At 42.2% G+C, this 17436-nt stretch overlaps 1 protein-coding gene and 1 long non-coding RNA gene across 2 annotated transcripts in view; one reads left to right on the top strand and one right to left on the bottom strand.

Moving 5' to 3' along the window:
• LOC140738673 (cAMP-dependent protein kinase type II-beta regulatory subunit-like) overlaps positions 1 to 5025 on the bottom strand; it is a 104618-nt gene extending 99593 nt beyond the window's left edge. Inside the window, exon 1 of the mRNA XM_073066324.1 lies at positions 4155 to 5025. Coding sequence (XP_072922425.1) covers positions 4155 to 4404 — 250 coding nt within the window. The 5' untranslated portion in view covers positions 4405 to 5025. The remainder of the gene's footprint in view (positions 1 to 4154) is intronic.
• Positions 5026 to 5205: 180 nt separating this feature from the next.
• LOC140738676 (uncharacterized) overlaps positions 5206 to 17436 on the top strand; it is a 39415-nt gene continuing 27184 nt past the window's right edge. The window contains exon 1 of the long non-coding RNA XR_012101419.1: positions 5206 to 5259. This is a non-coding gene — a long non-coding RNA (uncharacterized lncRNA). The remainder of the gene's footprint in view (positions 5260 to 17436) is intronic.

Below are 17436 nucleotides of genomic sequence, written 5' to 3'. Positions count from 1 at the left end.
CTCCATGACCATTGGCTTTGCCTTTAGCTCCTCCTCCCATTTAGACGAAAGTACAAGTCTTGTTCTAGCAAACCAATACTAATGCTCATGGAAGCACCAGGATCATGTTAGTACAATGATCCAGTGGTCAAGAGAAATATCATCAAGAACCGTGAAATGGAAAGAGGCTTCTACCATATTGATAGCATAGGTTTAGCAAAGTTGAACAACATAAAGGAACTTGTCCTGTGTTACTGGTAACCTGAACCATCAGGCTTCTCAAATAAAGGTAAGGGTTCCTGGTGCAACTGAGAAATTGGGAGCTTGCAGAGTGGAGTGTTCAGGAATTCCAGGGTGCATATCTGAAATGTCTTTAGAACAGGGGTTCCCAACCTGGAGACCCAGACCCCTAGGTTAATGCTAGTGGTCCATGGCATAAAAAAGTTTGGGAACCCCTACCTTAGAAGATGCAAAATTAATCTCTACAATGTCAGCATGCAAATGCAGATGCATCACATCTTGGAACTACAAGTTTTGTAAAGTTAAGTCATGATCTTCTGCCATGAAGAAGTGATTACGAGCTGACCAAGAGGAAGAGAAGATTGTTTTCGGTAAGAGCTTCTATTAATATTGTCTGGTACATGATCAAGTCAATGTTTTAAAATATACAAAAAAAGTTCCAGCAGCAAAGAAACACAATGATGGAGAACAGCCAGCTGTAGCAAATAATTTAAACTGCATGACCCACTAAAAAGGCTCCCAACTTTTCTTATGCCCTGGACCATTACCACTATGCAAGGGTTCCCTGGACTGCAGTTGGAAACCCTTGCACTAGAAGGATGGTCTTGGAGGAAGGAAGGACAATAGACACCATGAAGAAGCCACAGAATACTGCTACTAAACAATCACACCTGATGATGGAAATTTCCTTGTCCCTACAGATATCTGAAAGTCTTGTCTTCAAAGTTCAAAATTTGCATAAACTATACACCTGAGATTCATCTGCTTACAGGCAGCCACAAAACAAGAAACCCAAAAGAACCCAATTTTTTAAAAAAAGACTAGTACCCAACATGTAGAGAGAGGAAAAAGATCTTGCAAAAAATAAAAACAAGCAACAGCATTCAGGGTGCAATTGGCTCGAAGTCACGAAACCTGGAGCAGCCAGGCAGGCCCATAGCCTCAGCCTAACACACAGTGTCAAATTGCCGTGAAGCTCATGGACACGAAGCCTGGAACAGCCGGAGCAATCTCACAGCCTCAGCACCACAGACAGTGGAGCAAATGTGCTGAAGCAGTGATCAGAAATGCCCCAGCCAGTCCCAACACGCTTCCTTTTCAGTCCATCTGGCCTGGCATTTAAATTGTCCAAACACCAGGTGGACCCTGCACTAGGACCCCATTGCCTCAACACACTCTGGGCCTGGGCCCCACCAAGACATTCTGGCCCATAATTGACCTTTCCAAATCAGCTGGCACTTAGATCAATCCAGCCTCACTCTTGGTTTAGGTGGATGGGCTCTAAAACATCTTTACTCCAGTTTTTCTCCGCTCCGCTCACTCTAACCCAAACATGCCTCAACCTCACTCCAAACAGTTCTCCTCAACCATGTCTTGACTTTGCTTTGACTTTGTATTGCACCCTCATGCCTTGACCCTCAAGTCAGCCTTGCCTTTGTTCACCTCTTCATTATTTGCGGTGATCATTTACCCACAACTTACCACAGAAAAAGTGTTACTAATAAATTATTCAGTTGCATTTCTAGCTTTACGAACCACCAGTAAGCTGTTTCCCATCTTAAGTAGAGCCATCTTAAACCAGAAGTTGGTGTAGGAAATTTCCCTTTTGAATTTGATAATATAGTAGCTGAAGAATCACATTGAACAGGCCAATGATGTAGAAGATGGGGATCAGCCAGATTGGGAGACTGCCTTATTGAACCCCTTCACTCTCTCTGCCACAGAAGACAGGATCACCCAGTGGATACTCATTTCCATCTGTCCACAGTCTCCTCTAATGTCACGATAAAGCCAAACTCAGGTTGGGGGAGTAACACCTCATATTCAGTCTGGTTATCCTCCAACCCAATGGCACGAACAATGATTTCAATAATTTCACCCCTTCCCCCCTTCTCTCTTTTCCATTCCTCATTCTAGTTAACCTCTCAGCCTTCTCTTCTTACCTGCCCATTACCTCCCTATGGTTTCTCTCTTCCTTCCCTGGAACATTGTCCTCTCTGATTAGATTCTATCTTCTTCAACCTTTTACCCTTTCCACCTATTCCCTCCCAGCTTCTGACTTCATCCTCCACCTGGCCTCACCTACCACCTACAGTAGCCTGATGAAGTAGCCTGAAACATCAGCTGCTTCTTCCTCTCCATAGATGCCGATGCACCTGCTGAATTCCTCCAGCATTTGGCGCTTGTTACTCTCAAATATCGGCTGCTGGTTTGTCCCCCTTTCCCTCTCTCCACCTTCATATTCTGCACTCTGCCCTCTGCCTTTCCAGTCCTGGTGAAGGAGCTCAGCCTGAAACAATGCTTGCTTATCTGCTTCCATACATATTGCTTGACTTGCTGAGCTCCTCCAGCATTTTGTGTGAGTTGCTGAAGATTTCCAGCATCTGCTGAACCTCCTGTTAAAAATCTAATGATGGTTGCAAATGAGATGGCAGATCCAGCACAGATAAAAGCTTGAAAGTAGTTACAATGGAGCATTACTGATGAATGCATAGGATGAAGTGACAGGTACTGGCATAATGATACCCAGACAGAAACCCAAGTAGTACAGTCCAATGCTACAAGAAAAACATCAAGAGGCATCATTAATCACTAGTTGAAAATGGATAGGAGGTCCTCCCCCACCCTCCACTGTGGAGATGCCAACAAAAATGTCCTACTCCAAGTGGGGTCAGCTGAGAAAGTTGAGAAAAAGAGCAAATAATAAGTCCAAGTAATATGCAAAACCAGATATTAACTACAAGTGATTTGCAAAACCAGGACTTGAGTATAAAGAGAACAGATGTTAAGTACACAAGAGGAATGTTCTCAAGCATCCAAAACAGACAAGAGGTCTGCAAAGCTGCAAATCAATATGGAACTAATTGGGTTAGCAATACAGTCTTCCAAGGAGAAGTGGGAATGCGGTGTGAGGCTCTGCAGAGAGACTGGCAAAGTGTATATACAGATTCTGGGACATGTTACATTGATTGTTTTCCTGGTGAAGACAGCAGGCTCACTGACCCGAAGCTCTGCCCAGGTTTCCTCTCTCCACAGCTGACCTGCTGAATGGTCCCAGCTTTCTGGGTGTGTGTGTTTTTATTTTACACAGCATTTTTTTTTTAACTCTGATGCTGTTTAAACAAGCTCAGAAGAACTAACAATCCACCAGAAATGACAGAATCAGTTTATCCCCAGAACTTGGGAGCTGATTTAATATCAAAAGGTTCACATGGAGAGAAAAGGGAACATGACCTTTAATGATGTCAAACAAGGTGGAGAGATACAGATTACACTACGCTTCATTATAATTGCAAATATCGACCATATATTGTCCAGCGTAATTGGAGTATTTCCAAGAACGAAACATTCCAGTAACATTTTTTGTTGCAACAGTTCGATCACTTGCTTATTAACCGCCTTTCCTTCGGTCACTGCCAACATAATGTCCAAATTAACGACTCTGCCGCTTTAAACTCAATGACGGATGGAAACTCGTCATCCACCAAGCCAGATCCGCGACTCCAGCCACCAAGCCCTTGCTACTACATTCTCTATCCTCAACCCAAAAAAAATTAAAAGTGGTCTACACCAATCCAAACCTTCACCTGTCAAGCCCAAAGACATTCAAGAATGTACTCTCATCCCAATAAAAAAAAACATTACGTTCCCACCGTTCTTTTTGAACGCGCATTTGTCCCGGGTTACGTGAGAACTCCAAATGACTAGCGTCGAACGCATAATGTATTTTAAAGTTATTGCTTTGCGTTGATTAAACAGAGACCATCTAATTCACTGATCCCAGTCAACTGGCCGATAGTCCGTGTTCTTGATCTCTCTCCTCCAGCTTTCCGATGATCACATGCCACATCCTGTGGCCACAAAACCAAAACTAAATACAATGCAATAAACGCCAGTAATTTAATTGTATGCACATATTAAGAAATTAAGTTTACCCTCCAACTCATCGATGTCGTCTTCGTCCTCGTCGCCGTTCTCAGAATCGGTTTGCATGGGCTCCTCGGCGAAGTTAACCGTCTTGGGGGCTCGTCCAGCGGCGCTGCCGACAGACAGCCCACGGCTCGCCTGCAGCCCGCTGAAATACTGCACGGCGAAGCCGATCAGATCGACCGGCTGCTTCCGAAGCACCTCCACGGTGAAGCTTTGCAGCAAGTCCGTCAACCCAGCGGGGATGTTAATACTCATTCCTACGCTGTGATGTACCGAGGAAATCACAACAGAATTACAGCGCCTGCAGAAGAACGCCACGCCAACTTATTCCTGACAAACTCTCCTGATCACACGGACACATGCAAACTCTCAGAGGTCCCAGGAAATGCCGCCCTGCTGAATTGAAGTGTCATTGTACTTCCCCCCTCTGTTCCTCGCCCGTTTTCAATGGCACAGAATAATTGGCAGCATTTTCCAGAGGAACCTCCCCGATCACCGACTGTCAGGAACACGTGATCCTAGAAACCATGGGAACCGCCAGGGCCGGCAATTTACGTCTGTAAAAGAGAATCGACTGGCTGGGCGAGGAGCCCAACCACCGTTTAAAGGGCCCGCGCTGCACAATTCCCGACGGAAGATGACACAGCTGCGAGTTCACGTATCCATTACATTAATGTTCAAGGGCAGGGTATTAAAACAAGATCCAAGGATGGAGACGCTTCAGAATGCCACGGAGCAGCAAATTAGCGCAAACAAGAGAAAGTCTGTAGATGCTGGAAATCCAAGCTACACACTCAAAATGCTGGAGGAACTCAGCAGGCCAGGCAGAATCTATGGAAAAGAGTATAGTCGACGTTTTGGGTCGAGATCTTTCATCGGGACAGGAGAAAACAAATGAGTCAGAGTTGGAAGGTGTGAGCAGGGAAGAATGAAGCACAAAGTACTGTAATAGGTGAATCCAGAAGTGGGGGCGGGATGAAGTAAGGAGCTGGGAAGTTGATTGGTGAAAGAGATACAGGGCTGGAGAAGGAGGAACCTGTTAGGAGAGGACAGAAACCACGGAAGAGAGAAAAGGGAGAGGAGCACCCCAGGGAGGTGTTGGCAGGGCAGGTAAGGAGATAAGGTGAGAGAAGGAAAAGGGAATGGGGCATTACTGGAAGTTTGAGATACCAATGTTCATACCATCAGGTTGGAGGCTACCCAGACAGAACATAAGGTGTTGCTCCCACAACCTGGGTGTGGCCTCATTGCGACAGTAGAGGAGGCCATGGACTGACTTGCTGGAATGGGAATGGGAAGTGGAATTAAAATGGGTGGCCACTGGGAGATCCCACTTTTACTGACAGATGGAGAATAAGTGCTTGGTGAAATGTTCTCCCAATCTATGTTGGGTCTCACCGATATACAAGTGACCATACCAGGAGCACCAGATTCAGTACATGATCCCAACAGACTCACAGGTGAAGTGTTGCCTCACCCGGAAGGAGTGTTTTCTTCATAGGGTGTGGTTCTTACGGTAAGTTACCAAGACATGAGAAGTGCCTAATAAGTAAGCTCCAGGAACTTGGCCTCTGTCAAAAATAACAAATTTCATGATATATGTCAGAATCAGAATCAGGTTTAATATCACCGGCATATGTCGTGGAATTTGTTGCCTTTTTGGCAGTCGTACAATGCAATACACAATAATAGGAAAACATATAAATATATACACTCGTTAAATAAAATAGGTAGTGCAAAAATATAAATGAAAAAGTAGTGAGGTAGTGTTCATGGGTTCATTGTCCATTTAGAAATCAGATGGCAGAGGGAAAGAAACTGTTCATGAATCGTTGAGTGTGTGCCTTCAGGCTTCTGTACCTCGTTCCTGATGGTAGCATTGAAAACAAAGCATGTCCTGGGTGATGAGGGTCCCATTGATGGATGCCGTCTTTTAGAGGCACTGATCCTTGAAGATGTCCTGGATACTTCAGAGATTTGTGTCCATGATGGAGCTGACCAAGTTTACAACTCTCTGCAGCCTATTTCAATCCTGCGCAGTAGCAACCCCCCTGCCCATACCAGATGGTGATGCAGCCAGTTATAATGCCCTCCTAGATGATAAGAAACCTGATACTGATACTAATTCTGATTATTAGTGACATCAAGGGATATGGATTAGCCCAGCAAAATGGTGATGAGATAAAAGTTCAGATGCACGTTATTGAATGGCAGAGCAAATTACCTACAATAGATGTAAGTAATACTAGGGAGACCTGTTATTTTGGTGTTTGTGGGAACATTGTGATATAGTATTGATCCAAAATTATTTCTGATATTGCATGTGGTAATGGAAAAACACTGCTGCATTTAGCCTGCATTGCCATTATGTTTAACATCCATGTCCCTGCTTCAGCTCATGAAATAGGATGAGCTCATTTTCAGAAGACTAAATCATGCCTGTTTAGCACTGGCCTGGTCTGTCTTTCTTTTGTGCAAGGGACATCAGAATGAACTCAAATATTTCCCCATTTATATTTGGAAAGAATGAGAGAAAACACAAGGGAACATGTAAAACCTGTTGAATGCAATGCTGCAAGAATCCCTGTATATCAAACTGGTGGAAAGGGCAAAATAGACCTAATTTTACAGACAGTTGATCAACAACAATCCTAGCCAGTTCTGATGCAAACAGTGCAAATGAGCTAACCAAACTGCAGAATTCGGTTTGAACCCAGAAGTTGTGTCCAGATGTAAGTTGGGGTACTGTCTCACAGTTCAGCGTCATTAAAACAGGAAGTAGGCCAAAGACAGAAAGGAAGAAGTAGGAGTGTGGAATAGAGTCCTTGCAGGAGGTTAAGTGGCAGGAAGTATCATTAAGGTAGCTGTAAGGGCCTATCGGACCTGTGGTCAATGTGGCTTACTCAATAAATAAGAAGCTACATCTAGATGGTGTGACTGCTTTCTGTTCAGTTCACAGAAGCAGCTTGAACTTGCAGCTGCAGAAAACAAGCTGTTGGAGGAACTCAACAGACCGTAGAGTCATAAACACAAGAGATCCTGCAGATGCTGGAAATCCAAAGCGACGCAACACAAAATGCTGGAGGAAATCAGCAGGTCAGGCAGCATCTACGGAAATAATACAGTCGACGTTTCAAGCCAAGACCCAAATTCATTTCCAGAGGGGCATAAGGTCAGGCTGCAACTGTAGATGGAAATGGAGAGTCATTGCTTTAGGTCATTTTGGTTCAAATTCCAGCATTTGCAATCTCTTGTACCTCTAGGCTTTCAATTGCCTGTCACTTTAATTCTCCATCCTGTCTCCTGCACCATTTTAGCAAGGCCCAACGTAAACTTGTAAAACAATACTTCATATTCTGTCTTGGTATGTTGCAGCCTTCTGGACTCAATATCAGGTAACTTGCTTTCTCTGGCTGGTTCATAACGAGCTACTTTCTATAGTTTTAACTCAGTTTTTTCCTCTCCACCAACATAATCCACACTGTGAGGTATTTCCTGCAGTTCAGGTGATACAAGTTTATTTCTCTCTTTTTTCTCCCTCTCTCTAAACTTCATTCATTATCCCATCACCAGATGGCTCAATGATATTCTTTGCCTATCCATCCTACCCACCCACCAGAGTTATAACTAACTTGATTTCTCTCCTTTCCATTTCTGATTAAGTGTATCTGATCTGAAATGTTAATTTTGTTTTTCTTTCCACCTGCTTAGTGCTAATGGCACTTTCAGTTTCTATTCAACAATTGAAGTAGTCAGAATTTCAGTTTTGGCATAATCTGGGTATGGCTATTATACTGCAATTGAAGAATCATGGCTAATACATTAGCTGTTAGAAGTTCCCAAGCTGGGGGTCCACGGATCCCTTGCTTAATGGTATTGGTCCGTACATTCATTCGTTATGTGCTATGTTATATCATGTGCTGTGTTATATCGTGGATGATCATGGTCCCACAACCATGGTTGTTTTTGGCAAATTTTCCTCTGAAGTGGATTGTCATTGCCTTCTTTTGGACTGTATCTTTACAAGGTTTGTGACCCCAGCCATTATCAATACTCTTCAGAGATTGTCTGCCTGGCATCAGTGGTCGCATAACCAGGTCTTACGATATACACCAGCTGTTCATATGACCATCCACCTATGGCTTCATGTGCCCCTGATTTGGGGGGGGGGGGTGCTAAGCAGGTACTATACCTTGCTCAAGGATGATCTGCTGACTACCAGAGGAAAGGAGCACCTTACATCTCCTTTGTTAGAGACTTACCTTCACCCTGCCACCCTGGTATTGGCCCGTGGCATAAAAACGGTTGGGAACCCCTGTGTTAGATGTTGCATGAGGATTGACACAATTTGCTGGGGAGGATGTCTGAAGCCATACGCAAGACCTATTGAAGACAGGTGCTAAACTCTCACATGTCTCTGACACTGCATACATGTTTCCTGCCTGATTTATGAGATCACTGAGTCATCTCAATGTAAATAACTGTTAAATTCTTTTAGCAGGTTGACTTGTTGAAAGTTGCATCCGATTCTTCCACAGAACTTATGTTTGATCTTGCTCTTCAGTAATGGATTGGAGTCAATGACTGGGAGTGTTAAAGTAAATTATAGTGTTGTTTTATCCTTCCTCTCTCTCACACACTACTGCATGATCATAATGCAAGTCTTGCAAATCTAACAGGAGCATACCTCAAGCTCATGGTTGAGGGAAAGGGGGAAATTGGAAGACACATACTGCACAATTTGCATTTTTCAAATCTTAGAAGATAATAACAAGGACGTGGAAGCCATAGAAAGGGTGCAGAGAGACTTACAAGGATGTTGCCTGGATTGGGGTGCGTGCCTTATGAGAATACGTTGAGTGAACTTGGCCTTTTCTCCTTGGAGTGAAGGAGGATGAGGTGACCTGATAGAGGTGTACAAGATGATGAGAGGCATTGATCATGGGTGCTGGGAAGTAGGTACAGAGGAGATGTCAGGGGTAAGTTTTTTACTCAGAGAGTGGTGAGTGCATGAAATGGGCTGCCAGCAACAGTGGTGGAGGCGGATACAATAGGGTCTTCTAAGAGGCTTTTAGATAGGTACATGGAGCTTAGTAAAATAGAGGGCTATAGGTAAGCCTAGTAATTTCTAAGGTACGGACATGTTTGGCACAACTTTGTGGGCCAAAGGGCCTGTATTGTGCTGTAGGTTTTCTATGTTTCTAATAACAGATAGGAGGAAAGAGGATTAGAAGGAGGATATAGTTGTCCTCAATGGAGTCTGACCTGTCAGTCGTCAAGACTTCTTTCATGGCTGACTGCAGATGGAATTATGGGATGTGTTCTATGTGATCCTCTTGCCCTGCAAAGGCAATAGTGTGTGACATTACTAGTCAGTTCATGGGACTTGAAGATGTCTTCTCTCACATTAATCATGTATGTGGCTTTATTGAACTTTCTGCAGCATGATATCCAGTTTCTTGGTGCTCAGCTCTGATCAATCAGTTCTTCTGCTGCCTCCTCCCAATGGCAAAGTGAAGTTCGCAGGAAGTGTTTCCTGATCCTTATGGCATTCCTCCTTTACAGTGTCTCCATTACGCCAGTGGAAGTTTAGGGAGCCACAGTCCCTAGTGCTATGCCATGCTTTATTGAACAAGCCAATTCAACCAGCACTCAAAGTCACAATTCACTTTGCTTTCATGAAATTAAAACTGGATTTAAATTGTTCTGCAAAGCTTCAACTGGTGGAGGCCTTCCCGAAATCAGGCATAGTGAAAAGGGTCTGGCACAGACTAGACTTTACAATCATGTTATAGAGCGAGGAGCATGAAGCTTGTATGAGGTCTGAACCAGATACAAGTTAACTGCACACAACCACTCCTGAACTAATTTCCCTTGCTATATTTGCCTTGGAAGGAGTGCAGCATGACACTTGTTACATTGCAGGTGAGATTACACAAACTATTATAGGGATAGCATTCCAATAGGCTATTTGATTAAGTTCTAGACCTGTCCATGAGTTATTAATGATCTCTGTACATGAAACCCTAAGTATCAGCTATCACTGTCCCACTACCTTAGAAAAAACCTCCCATCTCTGCTAATAAGGTCATTAACATTGGCTCGTATATGTTCAGATATTTAGGTCCCACGATAGTTTAATTAGGTACTATAAAGATTTAATTGATACTACTAATTTGCCATAATGTCATCCGGTTCAGCACTTTCAATCTGTATCATTTCACATTTAAATCACACAGCAGTGAACTATTAAAAACAAACGCATCTATGCTGTCATTTCTTTGATTCAGGGATATTTATCCTTCATAAAAATTTTTACCAAATTCACAATTCAAGTATTGCATCTAATTCTGATTGCAACGTTATATATAGAAACAGAGAAACAGAAAACAGAAGCAGAATGAGGCCATTTGGCCTTTTGGGGCTGCTCTACTCTTTAAGGCAATCATGGCTGTCCATCTGCTTGAGTGTCCTACTCCTGCCTTCTCTCCTTATTCATTGATCCCTTTGGCACTGAGAAATATATCTACTTCCTTGAATAAATTTAATGACACAGCCAACACTGCCTTCTGTGGTAGAGAACTTCACAGGCATACCACCCCCTGGGTGAAGAAACTTCTCCAGGTCTTAATTTTGAATGACTCTCCAGCTGCTGGCAGCATCCTTCCTGTATTGAGTCTGTCTGGTCCTGATAGAATTCTGTCGGCTTCAATGAAATCTCCTCTTATTCTTCTCAACTCTAGTGAATAAAGGCCTAGCCTAATCAATCCTTCCTCCTACATTCAGCCAGAGACTCATTCCACCGAGATGCAACACTGAGCGTCATAGTAAGTCATTCCTGCCTGTGGCCATCAAACTTTGCAACTCCTCCCTCGGAGTGTCAGACACCCTGAGCCAATAGGCTGGTCCTGGACTTATTTCCACTTGGCATAACTTACTTATTATTATTATTTAATTATTTATGGTTTTATATTGCTATATTTCTACACTATTCTTGGTTGGTGTGACTGTAACGAAACCTAGTTTCCCTCGGGATCAATAAATATGTCTGTCTGTCTGTCTATCAATCCTGCCATCCTAGGAATAAGCATAGAAAACCTTTGTTGCATTCGTCCATGGCCAAAACTGCACTCTAAGCTGCCCACTGGGTCTCATGAAGACTCCTTACTGTGGCAACAAGTCATCCTTTATTCTGTGCTCAAAACCTCTTGCAATGTTGGCCTATCTGCATATCTGCATATGCAGATCTGCATATCTTAACGTTTGCTCTCAGCAACTCGTGTAGAAGGACATCCAGTCTTGTTGCATGTTCTCTTTTCCCAGTCTATCACCATATACTTTAGGAAGGCTATACAGATGCTAATGCATGTGTCAGAAAATATGGCTCCAGGAATGAGTGATTTTAGGACAATATTGGATTAGAGAAGCCAAGGGTATTGTCCTAGAGCAGAGAAGGTTGAGACATAGCTGTAAAAAACACACAATATGTAAGTAGAGAGAGGCAGTTCCCACAGTCAGATTGTGTAAGGAACAGGAGAAACCAGATTTAAAATGGAGCTTGAAAATTTTTAGGAGGAATGAGAAATATGTTCTTTACACAGAGAGCAGTAATAACCTGGGACTGGCTGCCGACGGGGGTAAAAGCAACAATAAATCAAACTTTTAAAAGGTTATTAGAACAACACTTGAGCAAAAATGACTTGTAGAGCTGAGAGGTTGGTGGGCTGCGGGGAGACAGGAAAAATGTCTTGAGAGAATTGCATAGCCTCGATTGCTGTCATAGCATTGATGGTTTGCACCAGAACCATTCAATGCTATGGCTCAGATAATCAAAAATGTTCTGCCTTTTGATTACCTGAGTCTTAGCATTTATCAGCAGAACCTGAAATATATACCAAACAAGTTGTTTTGTCAGGATACAATATTGCTCTGTTAATCTAACATAATATATTTCTAACTAAAAGAAGCATGTAAGAAACACCAAACCTTTCAATCCAAACCATTAGAGAGAGAAAGTACATACCTGTATTTATTTTGTAGTATCAGGAGGGTTTTGTAAATGTCTATCTTATATCAAATTAGTTGAATGGTCTCTCAGGACCTATGTCTCTAATTGTCCTCCTCTGAGACACCACGCATACTAATGTTTGACTGAACATAAAACATCTATAAAATATTTAAAGATAGTTTTCTTTCCCATATCGGCAGTCCACAGACAAACCCCACTCACCCTAGCCAGGAAAGATTATGAACGCACTACATCTTTCAAGTCAGATCTGCCTCCTGGGATGCATCCTGGAATATATCACTAAAGAACCAAATAAATGCAAAGAAAGATATCCTGACAGAAAAGAATTCTGAAAAAAAAAACATGTTGATGATGTAGATCTTCATGTATTCACCATGGCAGTAGCACAACTTCTATTGTCATCAACATGTTGAAGTGATCAATGTTCCATTCCAGTGATTTAATTCCAAACTAACAGTTCCCCAGCTACCATGGTGAGATTTCAACATCTATGATGGATTCGAACTCTGTCTGTTAGTCCAGTCAGTTAAACACAATACCACGAAGCCACTTCCTCCATTGACACACTTCCCCATAACGGTAGCATAGTGGTTAGCACAATGCTTTACAGTACCAGCAACCTGGCTTCAATTTTCCATCGCTGTGTGTAAGGAGTTTGTATGTTCTCCCTGTGATCATGTTGGTTTCCTCCAGGTGCTCCAGTTCCCTCTCACAGTCCAAAGATACACTGGTGGTAGATTAATTGGTCATTGTAAATTATCCTGTGATTAGGTTAGGATTAAATCAGAGGATTGCTGGGTGGTGCAGCTTGAAGGACCAAAAGGGCCTTTTCTGCACTGTATCACAATAAATAAATACAAAAAATAAATTGGCTGTCTCAACACCTTTAGTGCCTTCCTCCCTATAATTTTCTAGTATCTAGGATGACCTACAAAAATTTGGTTTTGGGCCAATCCCAAGCTGAATGACTCCAGGGCAGTAGGCATTTATCTTTGGTGTAACAGACACACCCGGCACAGGATTTCATAACTGGTGTTAAATACTTCATTGTTAAAATACCTAGCCTGCAAAGATCTCAGCAGACACCACTGAGAGATAAAGCCTCTCTCACACATTTTGACAGATAGCTACATCATGCTGGACCAAGCTGGCTATCAAACACTGTCATTTAATGTCTGTTACTATAGATAAAAGATGATAAATGCGTGACAATAATAACAAAACAAATTATTCTCTATTTGTAAACTACAAGTCATGAACTTAGGCTCAGTGTACAAGACCAGTCATTGCGTTACCTGCTACAGCATTCAATTTCTGCTTGATCCACTGTCAGCCCAAACAATAGAGATGCTTAATGTTTTGACTGTACAAAACTTGTTAGGAGTCACTGATTAAAATTACTTGCCTAGGTAGGACTGCCTTAAAATTTCTTCATAGATACAAATTAGTCCACAAGTATGGAGACACAAGGGCTTGTAAAAGCTGGAATCTGAAGCATAAATAAAATTGCTTGAGGAAATCATAGGGTAAGTCAGCATCTGGAGAGGTAAAGGAATGGCTTTGGTCAAGACTTTGCAACAGGGTCCTGACCTGAAAAGATGACTGTCCCTTTACCTCCAGAGAAGTTGCATATTCTGCTGACTTCTTCCAGCAGCTTGTATTTTGTTTGAGCACATGTTTATATGCTAGTTAGGTTTAGATCACTGATTCACAAAGTCCAAACAAGGCAGCTAGGTGGAACACAATGATCTCAGCAAAATTTCAAGGAAGACTACTTCCTCTTTTGACTCGGCACATTGCAGCCTTCCAGACTGAACACTGAGCGGGATCAGAGTGAAAGGTAATGGGCAGATCCATAAAGGACTTCTTGCAAACTTTGTATGTGTGTGTTTATGTACGTATGAGCCCAAACATGTACGTGTGCATGTACATTATGAATTTCCATACCTGCCAGTTGCAATGAAAAGGTACAAGATGTACTAGAGTGTACTGCTGGTCAGTTCCGGTGAGGTTCAGCCCACTGAAGTTCTGTTCCAGATGTGATGTGTTGAGCCCAGTGCAGAAAATGTCCCAGATGTGCTGCTCTCTGAACTGGCGCATTCTGCATTCCAAGCAGCACTGTACTGATAAGGAAGTCTAAAAGACTGTCATATGATGTTTCTCTGGTAAAATAATTAATGCTTTTCAGCCCAACATCCTGCATGGTTTGTTGAATAGTTTCAAAGAAGAATGAATGTGTGAGGGTCACTAGCGAACTTAAGTGCAGGAATCACAGAGACCTTGGCAATTAACATAATACTGAAGATTTATTATAGAAAATTAACAAGATAAACAAGAGTTCAGGCAAATTGTACAGAACCTTGATGAACATAAATCACTGACAATGCACAGAAGAACTTGGTCTGAGTTTCAACCGACAAAGAAACACATCGACCCAACCGAGAGAGGTTGGCATGCCCCCTGAAGTACACCCTGGAGCACACGGGAATTCCAGACATGTGCTAATTAAATTATCACAAATTAAAGAAAAGTGATAAATACAAAAAAGAGCTTAATAATCCCCATGGTCCCAAATGAGACACCTGCAGCACGAAGTGAAAAGACTAACAATTGGACATAAAAGGTAAACAATGCAAGGATAAAGCACATGCACGATATAACACTGAGAAAAAATACAGTCTACATACCAACTGAAAAGATGTGACAGAATGGAATTCTTCCTGTTCAAAACACAGAATATGGATTGGTTACTCTGTTTAGCTTCTGCCTCATCAGCATAACAGAATCAGACACGGATAAGTTTGTTAGCAAAGGAGATTTTGGCAGTAAATTAATGTAAACTTGCTGGAGACTTGGCTTCTATTTGCTAATGGTGGCAGTCCAATTAATAACCTGGGCTTAGGGGTTCAGCAAACAGCCAGACACCCAGTTTTAGCTAAATAATGTTAAAGAGAGTTCTCCTTATATCATGGTAAGACAAGAGTCCATGGGTCCATCCTGTACAGATAAAACAGAAGATACAGTAGTAGCAAAAGTTAAACACATTTTCACAAGTTACAAGAAAGATACATTTCCAAGGTTGTAATACACAAACTAAATGTAATATAACCATCTCAAATCCATAGAATGTAACGTGGGGAAAACGGCAAAAGAAAGGAAGTTTTAGGCTAGTTAGTTTGACCTCAATGGTTGCTAAGATGTTGGAGTCGATCGTTAAGGATGTGGTTTCAGGGTACTTGGAGGCACATGATAATGCAGCCAAAGTCAGCATGGTTTCCATATGGAAAAATCTTGCCTGACAAATCTGTTGGAATTCTTTGTAGAAATAGCAATCAGGATAGATAAAGGCAAAGCAGAGGATGCTATGTACTTGGATTTTCAGAAGGCTTTTGACAAGGTGCCACACATGAAGCTACTTAACAAGTTAGGCATCCATGGTTTATAGAAAGGATTCTAGCACAGATAGAACAATGGCTGATTGGCAGGGGGAAAAGAGTGGGGATGAGGTGAGCCTTTACTGGTTGCCTGCTGGTGACTAGTGGTGCTTCATTGGGGTTTGGGTTGGGAGTGCCTCCTTTTACATCATATGTCAATGATTTGGATGATGAAATTGATGGCGTTGTGGCCAGGTTTGTGGACAATACGTAGATAAGTGGAGGGGGGAGGTGACAGAATGGCTTAGACAGATTAGGAGAATGGGCAAAGAAATGGCAGATGGAATACAGAGTCAGGAAGTGCATGGTCATGCACTTTGGTAGAAAAATAAAAGCACAGACTATTTTCTAAAAGGAGAGAAAATTCAAATGCTGAGGCACAAAGGGACTTGGGAGCCCTCATGCAGGATTCCCTAAAGGTTAATTAAGCTTTTCTGATTGGCAGCTGATGACCAGCAGGGGTCAATATCAGGACCTCTTCTTTTCACATTATATGTCAATGATTTGGATTACAGAGTTGATGGCTTTGTGGCCAAATTTGTGGATGATACGAAGATAAGTGGAGGAGCAGGTAGTGTTGAGGAAGCAGGGAGTCTGCAGAAGGACTTAGACAGATTAGGAAAATGGACAAAGAAGTGGCAGATGGAATAAAGTTTCGGGAAGTGTGTGGGCATACACTTTGGTAGGAGAAACAAAAGCATAGAAAATTTTCTAAGCAGGGAGAAAATTCAAAACTCTGAGGCACAAAGTGACTTGGACATCATTGTGTAGCATTCCCAAAATAAACCAATTGTTTGGAATTAAGTGACTTTGCCTGGTGTCTCAAGGCTGGGTGTGTCTACAAACCTATGCCACCCCACCCCTGGCACTACTTCTCTGCCACCTGACCCCCCCCCCCCCGTGGTGCTCCATCCTCTCTATTCCCAACTTCCTTTGCTCCTGCCAGATTTTCAAACTTATTCACCACTCTGCATTGATAAATATAGTACTGTGCAACAGTCTGAAGTGCCCTAGCTATATACTGTACGTGTGTTTTCTTGTGAATGCATACTTACAGAAATTGGAATCAAAAAAGAGTGGCAAAATGAAGAATCTGAGAATTGAGAAGAAATGGAACTGAGTATAAGTAAGAGTGGAGGTTTGGGGAGGAAAGAAAGGCTTAGGTATTTTTTAGGGATTTAAAACTAAAATGAGTAAGTGGAGCAACTGGTTTTGCTGTTTATACAGCTTCAGTATAAATGTAAAGAGATATGCAACAATAAAATTTTAATTTCTGTATAAATTTGATTTTTCATAGGGGCTTCCTAATGCTTATATATTTTTATAAACTACAGCGGTATGATACACCCAGAATAAATTTCCATACAACCTTGTCAGCCAGAAGACTGGTAATTTCTGTATTAGAAATGTGCTACCTTGTCTACACATGCCATTAGTAAATTAGTCCCATCATATTTCACTGTTTTTACGTGTTCAGTTGATACCCAGATTAATAAGATTATTTTAAAGATTTTTTTCTACATTCAACTTAACCCCCAGACTGCAAGTTTAAGATTAAGCTAAATAGCATCAAAATTAAAACTTCATATATGTTGTAATAACACGGTTGCGCCAAGTCACTTACATTGGCAGTTATAAAGAAGGCAAGACAACGGCTGTACTTTATCAGGATTTTGAAGAGATTTGCACGTCAACAAATACACTCAAAAACTTCTATAGATGTACCGTGGAGAGCATGCTGACAGGCTGCATCACTGTCTGGTATGGGGGGGGGGGGGGGGGCTACTGCACAGGACCGAAAGAAGCTGCAGAGGGTTGTAAATC

Source organism: Hemitrygon akajei, chromosome 14 (assembly GCF_048418815.1).
Source record: "Hemitrygon akajei chromosome 14, sHemAka1.3, whole genome shotgun sequence".
NCBI lineage: Eukaryota > Metazoa > Chordata > Chondrichthyes > Myliobatiformes > Dasyatidae > Hemitrygon > Hemitrygon akajei.
Note: the sequence above shows the minus strand (reverse complement) of the source record. Positions and strands in the feature narration are given on the sequence as shown.